This window comes from Condylura cristata, unplaced genomic scaffold (assembly GCF_000260355.1).
Source record: "Condylura cristata isolate star-nosed mole 26May11 unplaced genomic scaffold, ConCri1.0 scaffold00008, whole genome shotgun sequence".
In the NCBI taxonomy this organism is placed as follows: Eukaryota; Metazoa; Chordata; class Mammalia; order Eulipotyphla; family Talpidae; genus Condylura; species Condylura cristata.
This window is the reverse complement of record NW_004567109.1, coordinates 32,011,176-32,023,538: the sequence shown is the minus strand read 5'-3', so window position 1 is coordinate 32,023,538 and position 12,363 is coordinate 32,011,176. Positions and strand designations below refer to the sequence as shown.

Genomic DNA, 12,363 nt, shown 5'->3' with positions numbered 1-12,363 from the left:
CATGCATCTGGTCGTATCAGTAACCTTCCTCAGTTACAGAGTGATAAGGTCCCCACTGCTTCAAAAACAGATGATGGGGAGATCAGACTCCCTGCAGAAGCTTTATGCCCATGTCTTAATGAGATGCAGTCCCGAAGTAGATCAAAACCACACAGAAGAATCCTTTCCATTAAATCTTACTGAAATTTTAAGTCATGGGTATTTTGAAGTCTTGTTGAGCTTCTAAAAGCAGACACAAAGCTACAGGCTTGCTCTGATAGTAAGTGTGAAAATATATTTAGAAGAGGAAAAGATTTAAGTGAAGCTCTAGTAGTAATTGTGACTAAAAGGAAGAGTTGGGGATGTGGGCAGAGAGGGGCTGGGTTCCCAGTCCTGCCCTAGAGAATTGGCAGGGAGAAAGTACACATTGGGTGTCACAGCGGCTGGGTGTTTCTGATAGAAGAGAGACCAGGTCAATATGGAAAATAACCACAAGGGCCAGACCAAAGGTCTGGCTGGGAAGATGATCAGGCAGGATGATAGTCAGAAATGAGAATAGAGAATGAGTTTGCAGTCAGAATGGACTGAATGAAGGGTGCGGGTCTGAGCCCTGGAAGCGTTGGCATCCTTTTGTGCAGGGCCTAGGCAGGATTGTTTTCTGTTGTCTTCTTCCTTCTTTTTCCAAATATTATAGTAGCTTCAAACATTGAAAAATGTGAATGTGTACATTGCATGGGGGGGAAAAAAGTGAGCCAAAAGAAATAGGATGAGCATTAGAATAGTTACTTATTGAACATCTGCTATGTGCCAAATACTGAATGAGAACTAGTCCTTCCAGTAAAGATGAGATGAGATCAGCACGACCGTCGCACCTGAAAAGTGAGAACACTGAGACTAATTGACTTGCCCCGTCACATATCCAGCACAGCTCTGGTTCAATCCAATTCGAATCACTCCAAGGAGGTTCATTTGCTCAACACACCCAGACCAGGCTTCATGTGGATTAACGGAAATTGCGTCACCACACCCAGCCCCACACCTCACCAAAGGCCACCTCTCCTGTCACCAGGGAAGTGACGGGCTCGAGCTGACGCTGGTTATCCTCACACATTTCCATTATATGGTGGGGTTTTATGAGACTGTACCACAGGCTGTTTTTCAAATTTATTTAATTCATCCATCATGCTCTGAAGCCATTTGCTTTTTTATATTGGACAGATGTAATGAGATTTTGGACACTAAAAAATGTTTTATTAAAAGTTATGACCCAGAGCTAGTTGGTAGGGGCTCTGCCATAAATCCCTAGAAGTGTGTGAATTTATAAAGGATGTAGCGACATACCCTTAACCTTTTGGGCCACACCATAGATTATAGGATCAGTTAGACTAATATTGCCTCCCCACCTCTGGCCAAATAATAGTAGTAATAATAATAGTAAACGTTATTATTTTTATTTCTGTGGTTATGCGTTTGTGCCTTCTCTCCTCTTGGTGAGCCAGTGGCTGGCAATAGCAGGTTGCTGATAAATTCACTGGACTTTGGTCTGAAGGCCTCGCTGCAGTGCGTACAGCTCATGGGTTCTGTTCTAGTCTATAGCCCCAGAGTCAGGGCCAAACAACAAAGCAGCCACATTTTCTAAAAACAAAATAAAAGTGATTTCTGGCAAATGAAAAAGATTATGAAATTATTGAGTAATAGCTTCCCCACTCCTCTACTGCCATCGGGAAGCTCTCCTAAAATTAGGAAATGATTATTTCTGTTCATGCATAATGACTAAAATGGAGTCAATAACTAAAAGGTCAATATTATCAGAATTATGTTTCTGTTAAACTGCTTAGAAATCATTCAGAGAATGATATAAATGACCCGTAGAGCAACGTGGACGTTAAATATATATACAGATATATAGCATGCCTCAATATACATCATGTTATTGTTGAGACTTTGTTAAATTTACAGTTGTTAAGCAAGCCCCGGGCTATTGGATGGTGAGCTGCAATCCAACCAAAGATAACTGGGACTTGAAATAAAGAAGTTTATTACTCACAGGCTGTATTTCCAGGGGCCAAGTGGGAAGGTCAGGGCAGGGCGCTCCAGAGGGGGCTTGGCAGGACCTAGGGTACATGCATGCCTTTGTTGGGGCCCACGGGTCAAGTGCTTTGGGGTTCTGGGGCCACAGCTATCTTTACACTAAAAGAGGGAAGGCTTGGGTAAACTTCCAAGGGTCTTATCTCAGGGGCTCACCTGAGGAAGAACACTTACATTACAAGGGCTGGGAGGGTCGGGGGGGGTCACTTACCATTACTTACGTGTCTGTGGGCACTTGACCATGGTTTGTATCAGTTCAGGCTTATTGACCACACAAAATGGAAGCAAAGGCAGTAATATGGAGTTTAGCAAACTCTCAATAGTTATAAACACTAAAATTAAAAACTCAGCAAAGCAATTCAGCTGCTGGTCGCTTACATCCAAGCATGCACAAAGTATTTTTGAGTACTACTGTACACGGGTCCTCTGAGATTCAAGAACAAGAACACAAGTGGAGGCTCAGTGAGTAATCAGAACAGACCATGTGCTATAATTCTCAGAGGAGGGTTTTTCAGTCCAGAGGATCAAGGAACGCTTCCTGGAAGAGGTGAGCATCAGCTGAATTTGAAGAATTTGGTGAGCTTCGCGCTTACACAGATGAGCAGAGCATTTCAGACAGAGTACGAGAGGCACAGAGCAATTCAAAGACTGCACCAAAGAATCACATTCAGTTAAAGCATTTTTTCCTTCCCAAACAAAAATCACCAGCATAAGCATCATATTCTTACCGGTTACCACTGTTGAGATGGGCTGGGTAAAGTTTGTCATTCCAGGAAGGTGGACTTTATAAATGCACGCCCTTCCCATCTCTGAATTCCCTAAGCGGGCCTGCGTTAGCATCTGCTATGAACATATTCCAGGGCTTCACAGTACACTGGCGAGTATGCCTCTGCTGAGACCATGGGAGTATAAACCATAGATACCGCCATCATTAAACTCATAAATCCTTGTCATTTGTGTGTCATCCACTTCATCATTCATCGTCCCTTACACTTTCAGAACGGTCATCCATTTGAGGATTTTGAAGAACGGTTTGCTGCAGCCATCCCGGTAAGAACGAGAGGGTCCTTTCTGGTTAACTGTTTCATGTCATCACCCCATCGCTCATTTCATGCTCATAAGTCATGCCTTGTGGTTACAGAACAGAAATCTGCCCCTGGACTTTGATGAGATTTTTGAGGCAACAAAGGTAAGCCCCCCACTTCTAGGCTCTTATTAAATGAGAGGTTGTCCTGTTCATTCTCTTGTATCCATGTTACTCATTCTCTTGTATCCATGTTTTCCTCACGGAGCTTGCAGGAATGGCAGATGATCTGCTCTCCTCTCCTCCACTAAGTTCCTATTCTTTTTTTTTTTTTTTAAGATTTATTTATTTGTGCATACAGAACTGGGGTCAGGCAAGAGGCTCAGGGGCAGTGAGAGGCTTCACCAGAGACAGAGTGAGGAACAGAACAGGCAGATCTACTAAGTACACTGCTGAGGGGAAGAGTAGGTGGGTCAGGAGAGGTCTGCCTCGCCATGTGGACACCTCCGGGGCAGGCGGGAATCGAACTCATGCGGAAGCAGCTTTAGATTCTCAGTGCTGTGCTTTAACCCGCTACGCCACCAGGGAGGGCCTGAGTTCCTATTCTAATGTCCACAGGAAGACTATTGGTGGGTCCTGCAATGAGGTCAAGTTGTGTGTGTGTCTGTGTCTGTGTCTGTGTGCTTGTGCATATTGGAGAGTAGTAAGTGATACTCCTTTGTTTCATTCAACACATTTTTCCATCTCTGGTCATGTCCCAGGCACCCTCATAGACCGTCTCCAAGAAGCGTGTACTGTATCCTAGTGTAACATCACACAGGATGGGATAGGGCAGTAACGCAGTGGCGTGCTAAGCGCACCACTGGGAGTAAAAACCAGGCAGAGTTGTTCATTCAGTATACCCTGAAATAGATGTACTGCTTTACAGCCTGTGTTTGTTTATTCAGACCAGTTGATATACAAGCCAATGAGTATCATCACCTCTGAGTACAGAGAGTTGGGGAAGCCTCTAAAACATGGGTTCTCAACTTTGGCTGCAAATTAGAATCAGCAAGAGAGCTTTTAAAGTCCCAGTTATTAGGCTACACCTAAAACCAATTGAAATCAGAATCTCTAGAGGTAGAAGCCAGACATTAGTATTTTACCTATAGCAATGGAAATTACCTGCAGCAATTGAGAACCTTTGATTTAAGTATATTATATTAGCTGTTATGGAGTACAAACTGAGGTAGGAAACTTGTCCAAGAAAGAAAAAAGAAATCCTCTAATGTGTGTTGAATTGAATAGGGGGTGGAATGAGCATTCCTGGGAGAAGCAAGGGCATGTGAAAGTCCCTAAGGTCACCCTTCCTTTCATGACCTGGTGGGCCTTTCTTCCATAACACTGCCTTGGTCTGTGTCTGTTCTTTGGAATAACCTGCTCAACACAATAGAAACAGAAAGTCTTGCTCTTCTCTGCATCCCTTAGTTTTGATTCAGTAGCTGATGTACAGTGGGAGCTTCATACTTTTCCTACATGAGGAACTCCTGATGTCAAATCACAGAGAATGGGTCTGTAAGAATGTGTCTTGGAAGTCAGCCCAGGATGTCTCAGCCTTTATCAGTGGCATCTTCAGAATTTCTCCATGGGAGGGACATCAAAATCTAGTTGCAGCAGTCTGATTGAAAAAAGGATGGGACTAATCTTGAAATGGCAATTTTCTTGGGGAAACATTTTTTGTGTCACAGAATGGCTAGGGAAGGAACAAGCCTGGAGGATGAAGGGATCCTCCTGCAGGAGTCAAGAACTGACCTTGGCAGCTTCCAGAGTCACTCTGTTTACCCTGGGAAATGCTCAGACCCTAAAGAGGGAGCAGAACCTGCCATTGAAAGCCACACATCTACCTGCGATCTGATGAGCCAATAACTCAAGGGGAGTAGCTTCTTCAGCTGACTTTCACCAATGCAGATTAATCGGTGTTCACCATGGCTGACCTTTTAGGAACCCTGGCTTCTAGTTATAGACTATGTGGAACTGGACTGGTACCACTTATAAGGGCTAACTAGGGCTCTGTGACTTATGGATGGTAGGTAGGTAGGTAAGTATGTAGGTAGACAGACAAAACTAATGTTTCTTGGACTGTGGGTCAAGTCCACCCACCTTTAACTGACTTAGTCAGGTAACTTCCCTTAATTGATCAGAGGCAAATCACTCAATTCCTGCCTCAGGGAGCTCATCTGTGTACCACACACACTGAGAGATGACCCCACACTCTCATCTGCATGGGACTCAGTCAGCGACACCATGATGATGATGTATTGGAAAATGTGTTATAAACTACAAAGTGTGTAACAGATGTGAATGGTTATTCTCTTAACGTCATTAAAATGATTAATTACGACAATATTATCAGATGGAACATGGCTTATTAAGTTACAAATAAAGGAGTGGGGTTAGCATGGGGAGGGGGCTGTGAAAATAGATAATATTCCAGATTCTCAATCACATAGGGTTATTAGAATTATTTTTAATTTTATGGCCTGAGAATCCCTTTTTTTCTATAAAATTTAATTAACTCAAGGTTCTATTTAAACAGCAAATCCAATGAAATGAAATAACAATCTATGTTTTATGCCTCTACATGTTTTTCTCGTTTAATCCTTGAGTGAAAATCATCTGGCAAGAGGAAAGTCTATAGCTCAAGAATGAAGGTTATTTTAAAAGTTGCGCTTAAGGAGAAAATTAGCCAATAAATTATATTTATGATGTTAGTAAAAGCATGCCACGAGTTCAGCACATTTGAAATGTAAATTGTGTGACTTAATTATTAACTTCATTTTAATATTTTCTTACCACTGAAAATAGTTGTGGGCCATTTTAAAAGCAGTGAGTTCCATTTGCAAGGAAGCCCAGAGCTTCATTTGAAATGATTAAATAGAATTATTCCTCTTATGAATTTAGGAGAGAGCCTAAAGGATTGGCAGAGTTTCACTAATAACATTAAATACTGTTCATATACTAAAGGAGGCTGCCCGAAGGCAGATGTGGATGCCGGCCACCTCAGTACTGTCCCCTAGTGCTGGACTGTTCCCCTACGACAGAAAGCTAGTGGGGGCAGAGACTGACAGGCACTCAAGTTCCACCATGACCTTGGGTCTGGCCACTTACACTTTACAGGCTTCTGCTCTGCTGCTCACCTTCATGCTGGTAACCCCAGACTGTTTACAACACACCTCCTTTTTGCTTGTGTATTTTCTCTGCCCGGGCCACCTCTGTTCTGCATGGTTACCTGGCTAACACCTTCTCCTCTTCTGGATTCAGATGGCTGTTTTCTTTGGAAAGCTCTTATTGAACTTCTTTGCCAAAAGCTGACTGGCTCATCTGGGTTCTCCCACAGTGCCCCGTACAGATCTCTGTCGCCATCTCTCATGCATCACCTTGAAATCTTCCACATCTGGGGATCATCCCCACCAGACTGAAGTCTTCCTGTATAGTGGGACTTGGTTGAAAGTGGTAGACCCAGGTCTGTTCCCAGGCATGGGGCCTTTTCCAGCCCCCAGAGCTCACTGACTCTGCAGTAGGAGAAAGCCTTCCTTTCTTGTTCAAATCATGGAGATTCAGCCATGCCTGGTTCAAGCAGAATTCCCATACAGGGGTTCTGTGTGACAGGCATGCAAACTCTACACCCACCCCCCCACTTCTGAGTGCTGTTTTTAGGTGTCCCCCATTAGGAGCCATCACTTAAAATCTGAAGATGAATAGGAAGTGTTTTGTTTTGTTTTGTTTTGTTTCGTTTCCCTCAGTGGGTAGACTTGCAAAAAAAGAATGCAATTATATATTTTTCATAATTAAGTCAAGCCATTTGGTTCCTGGCCATAGACTCCCTACAGTCTGTGGAGCTAGAAGTGTATGCATATTTATTTCTAAGTATATCTTAAAGGGTTTCTGGCATTGCTACGGCTGGCCTTGCTCAGGCACTGTATGATAGATGGGAATGCATATGATCCAGTGTCTGCAGTGATGGAGTTCCTGGGAGTGATTAATAGTATATATACTGGGCTGTTTTGGATGCCCTTCCTTGTATTAAATGATATGTTTTCTTTTCTTTCAACTACATTTTTTATCCTAAAGACAGACCCTTTCAGGGCCTGTCATTTGACTGTGTGTGAAGAAACTTCACATCCCAGCCTGAGGTCACTTATGAGACTCAGTTTATTCATCTATAAAAATGGGGATGATGACTTCTACCTAGCCGGGTTGCTTTTATTAGGAGCATTTACTGAGACATGGCTATAAAGTCCTGTCTTGGAGTATGAGCACATCTTGTCCATGTGGATATACTCGGGAAAGAAGAACAAGTGATGGGATTGCCTGCTTGTCTTTGTCTCTCAAAGATGAGAAAAAGTATTGGCATTTGATGTTAAATATGTGTGAAGTTATTGCTGTGGAAAGTAGCTAAGGAGCCATCTCCTTGAGTAAGCCCAAGTAAACAGACACAGATACAAGAATTGATTCTGGCCACATCCCAGACACTATGGGAGCATGAGGTAGAGTAATGACCAGCAGGTTTATTGTTTCTAAAGTCTTGATGAAAAAAAAAAAATAATGTGTCCACATTTCCAACTATTTTTAAAGAGCTGCCCAGCAACAGCAGCTTTCCGTGTGGTGACAGTGTTATCTTTTTGTTTTTCAGGCTGTGACCCAATTAGAACTCTTTGGGGACATGTCAACCCCTCCTGATATAACCTCTCCCCCCGTAAGTATGCACTCCCTCCAGCCCATGTTCCTGCTCTTTTCCAGTTAACAGTGGCAAGCACAGGGGCTTTGACTAAAAGAGGCTTCCCAATGAATTTCAACACCGACTCTGTTTTTTTTAAAGATTTATTTATTTATGCATACAGAACTGGGGTACCGTGGTGGTGAGAGGATTCACAGAGACAGAGTGAGGAGCAGAAAAGATAGATTGACAAGTACACTGCTGAGGGAAGCAGCGGGCGGGTCAGGAGAGGTCTGCCGCGCCATGTGGGTCACCTCTGGGGCGGGGATTGAATCCATGCTGAAGTGGCTTTAGCTTCTTAGTGCTGTGCTTTAACCCGCTGCACCACCAGGGAGGGCCCATCGACACCAACTCTTTAAAGCCATGTGGTTTGGGCAAGTTACTAGCTGTTCTACACCTCAGTTTCCTCTAAAAAAGGAATTATTATACTACATGCCTCTGTTTCGAGAACTAAATGAGACCACACATCAGCAATCGCATGCTATGTGCTTGCTATGCTGCTGCATGGGGGAGAGACATGAACTAGACGTGACCTCTGCCTGCAAGGACCATGTGGTCTCCTCAGGAATATGGGCAGAAACTCAACAGTCTGTCACCTGCAGCCATTGAGGGCACCTCCCTAAGACCTAGTAAAGGCAGCATCTTCTGCCCCTTTCTGCCCTGTCATCTTGCCCTTTCTTGTTCCTCCCATTCCCTCATCCCTTTGTTTCTTCCCACTTCCATCTTTTCTCCAGGCTTCATTGAGTTTCTCATGAAGTTTTGGATTCCAGCTCCAGTTTCAGCGTGTGTATGCCAGCTAACGTTTCCAAGGCACAGAGATTGCAGGGAACACTAATTTGAACATGAAAAGAAGGAGGGGGAAGGAAACCAAAGTAAACTAGAACCCCAGTGCTTTGAGAATAAGATGCATTCAAAGGCAACCCTGAAGCCACTGCAAAGAAAAGGGGCTAAATGGTCCTGCCAGCTCTTCCTGGTCCACTCCCCGGAGGTGGGCGGAGAGCAGTCAGCCACAGCTGCACCAGCTGAAGCTGCTGGGCAGGGCAGCTCCTCTGGGCAACGTGTAGTTGTGCAAAGCAAGGGATGTTGCTATGGTTCATTGGCGATATGAGCATTCCAGAGAAAAGGCTGTAACCTCACCACTGAGGACAGATGGCACAGGATCCTGCTGCCCACGGCTGCCGCCAGGGAATCGAGGCGCAGATGCCATGCTCTGAACACCTGATGTCCAAAGCAGCCATGATGGACGGACAGCAGCTCCTGTCTCCGGGGAAGCTGGTCCTCTCTAGTGCTTGATGTTCTCTCCTCCCTTCTGGGGTTACCAGCTGCACCCTGGGCTCTTGGATTCTCAGAAGTGTAGACTTTGAAGCTTGAAAGGTCTGAAAAAATCCTCCAGCCTTCTCTCATTTTACAGATGAGCAAACCGAGTCCCCAAGAAGCAATGTGATGCTCCCAAGGTCACATAGAGGAAAAAGGGAACAGTGTTGATTGTCTTTAAAAGTGCTTAACGCAGCAACTCAGGGCTGTGTTTCTGGCCCTGAACCCAAGTGCAGTCCAAATGGGTATTTAATAATCCTCAGAACAATGCCATTCGTCCTGCAAGCTGCTAGTCTAAAAATGGCCTTGTCTAATTGCCATGGTTTCAGGATTAATTGCTTGCCCTGGTCTGTTCCAAGGGGAAAAGAAATTAAGGATATTATAGCATTGAGCAGACAAATGCTGTAGGGAAAAGAGTGCTGTAAATGGGTATAGATCTTAAGGAAAAGTGAGCACTGGTGTTTTTATTTCATTGGCCCTCAACTTACCCACCAATTTATGCAACAGACCTTTCTGGAATTGCAGCATGGCCAATCACTATAGAATTTTCGGCTGCTCAGGCACCTTTATTATTTTTTTACATCATCTTCTTGAAAATATCAATTGCCTTTATTGCAAGTGAAGATTCAAGCTGAATTCTGGGCGGTATCAGAGTACAAGGGCCTCTGTTCCAGTCACAAAGCTCTATCTGATTCTTTAGTCAACCAATTTAATGTGTGTTAAATAACAAACGTGGAGTTGGGTGCACAGTAGGTCCTGAATGGGTGTATGGTGATTTAAATTGACCACTTCTAGAGGGTGAAAGCCAGATATTATGGGATAATTTGAGGGCCAGAAAATAGAACCAAGAGGTAGGGGCTGAAACTAGCCATGTGCCTAACATGGCACTGATTGAAATGCAGGATCTCATTTAATCCTCACAGAAACTCTCAACATAATCACTTTTTTCCACCTTACCCATTGAGTGCATCCAACCAGCTCATGGTCTGCACACCACAGAAGTGACCTTGGTCATGGCTTGCTTCTGCAAAATCACTTCCCTTAATTCTTGCCCCTCCATCGCCCTTCATTCCTGCACCTCTACCACCCTGGGAATTCCTGTACCTGCTGCTCCCTGTCCACCATGATCTCTGAGCCAGAGCTCCCAGGATCCTCATGTCTCCTCTGCCTCTCTCTGTCTGACAGACTCCTGCTACTCCAGGTGATGCCTTTATCCCATCTTCATCTCAGACACTTCCGGCCAGTGCAGACATGTTTGGCTCTGTACCTTTCGGCACTGCTGCTGTACCCTCAGGTAAGCCCTCTTCCACCTGCTTCCTTTCCTTTGGTCTCTACCCACCGAGAAAGTAAAAGGTTTGATTGAACCACTTGCTGTAAACTAGGCCAGACCAGCTCCATAGTAAACACCATTTGCACCTTGTGACTCTTTGGGTGACTTCAGAAGGTACCATGTGCCGCAAGGGCATTTGGGAGCAGGGCATGTTTACAAAGCTGTGGTGTGTGGAACTTTCACCTGAAAGCTTGGTATCCCAGGTTACATTGGTGTACAGCTTTAGGGAGCTTGGCTTGGTTTATACACAGTCATGCCAAACAGTCCATTTCATTTCCTCCCATCCATTTCAGCCAGAAGGAAGGAGGGTAGTGAGTAGGGGATCTCCAAAGATCTCTTGAAGAAGGAACCTGACAGAAGGAACCTGCCTCATTTGGTATAGAATTGGGGAAGGCAGTTTGCACTCACAAAGAGAAACCCTGAGAGATGGCAAACCACTGCTGTGAATTGGGAGCAAATTGGGGCTGTTAGTAATTTAGAAGGTATTTGTTCTATTTTCCAAATATCTTTAACATGGATATATTACTTTTACAACAGGGTAAATTACGTGTGTGTGTGTGTATCACGTATGTGCTACTGCTACTATATGAGATGAGTTAAAAATTAGAGCCACAGACTTCTTGACTGGTTTCCATGGCATCTGGCACTGACTCATATAGGCAGGGCCCTCCACTTGGACATAACCTAAAGGGACATTAGTTCTTGGTACAGATATGGGAGTCATAAACAGAGTTGTATGCCTTTTTCTAACTACATATTTGAAATCTGTGGCTTCATCTTTCATTTTCTACTTTATTCTTATAAATAGCAAGCAGAGTTTGAATATTTTAGAATACAAATCTTCTTGCATTTTTCTATAAATAATTACCTTTAATTACATAGTGTTAGAAGCAAATTCTTGCCACCAAATATAAACCTTGCTGTTACTCACAGTGAATTAAAAATTCATACCCTGTTCTGAAGTAGTTTGAATTATTCCTTCTGAGTCCAAGGATCTAAATTACAACTTAGAATCTGCCCCTAGCCTAGAGATTCGCTTAATAACTAAATTTCAGCGTCCCAGTTGATCCTGTTTTACCCATCTCTAAAATGGGACAGTGGTGATCACCAGTTTTCCTTACCTAAAATGGATATTTACAATTTCCTTGGGAAAAATGTAATAGCATGTATTTTTTAAATAAGAAATTTGGAAATGACTGCACCCCATACCCTCATCCTTTTGTTTGCAACATCCATGCTTTGCCTCTATTTTGACCGATGAAGATATGCTGGGATGGATGATGGGAACCCTGCACCCCAAACTTCCTAATCTGCAGGGCTGTTTATTATACAAATACTGAGTGCTGTTCTAGGTGCTGAACACACCCTCATCTACATAGGCCCACAGATAGACTCCCTTCTGAGAGATCCTCCTTTCTTTTATTTTTTTTTAAGATTTATTTATTTATTCATGCAAGAACTGGGGTATAGGCTAGAGTTGTGAACGAATGGGGTACAGAGCAGGCAGATCTACTGAAACACACTGCTGAGGGGAACAGCAGGTGAAACAGAAGAGGTCTGTCTACCATTTGGGTCACCTCCCTGTCTGGGGATCAAACTCATGCTGCAGTACCCCGGACTGCTTCATAGGGCTGTGCTTAGCCCATTGTGCCACCAGGGAGGGCCCAAGAGATCCTGCTGTCTATGGGGGCAGACAGGAAACAACATAAAAATAAGTAACTTACGTGATATGATAGAAGGTGATGTATTACAGAGGGAAGACGTGTAGAGCAGATTATGGGGAATGGAAAGGAGGTAGAGATGGCAGTTATAGCCTGGAGGGGCTCATGCAAAAGTGACAAGTGAGCAGACTGAGAGGACAAGAGAGGGAGA

General features: G+C 43.9%; 1 protein-coding gene across 2 annotated transcripts in view; it reads left to right on the top strand.

Moving 5' to 3' along the window:
• The window catches only part of DAB1 (Dab, reelin signal transducer, homolog 1 (Drosophila)), a 353,365-nt gene that overhangs the window by 320,246 nt on the left and 20,756 nt on the right, over nucleotides 1-12,363 (top strand). Inside the window, exons 8-11 of one of the 2 annotated variants that reach the window (XM_012722799.1) lie at nucleotides 3,067-3,117; nucleotides 3,209-3,256; nucleotides 7,764-7,826; nucleotides 10,347-10,455. In XM_012722799.1, coding sequence (XP_012578253.1) covers nucleotides 3,067-3,117; nucleotides 3,209-3,256; nucleotides 7,764-7,826; nucleotides 10,347-10,455 — 271 coding nt within the window. The remainder of the gene's footprint in view (nucleotides 1-3,066; nucleotides 3,118-3,208; nucleotides 3,257-7,763; nucleotides 7,827-10,346; nucleotides 10,456-12,363) is intronic. The other variant, XM_004679047.2, reaches the window with a different exon arrangement.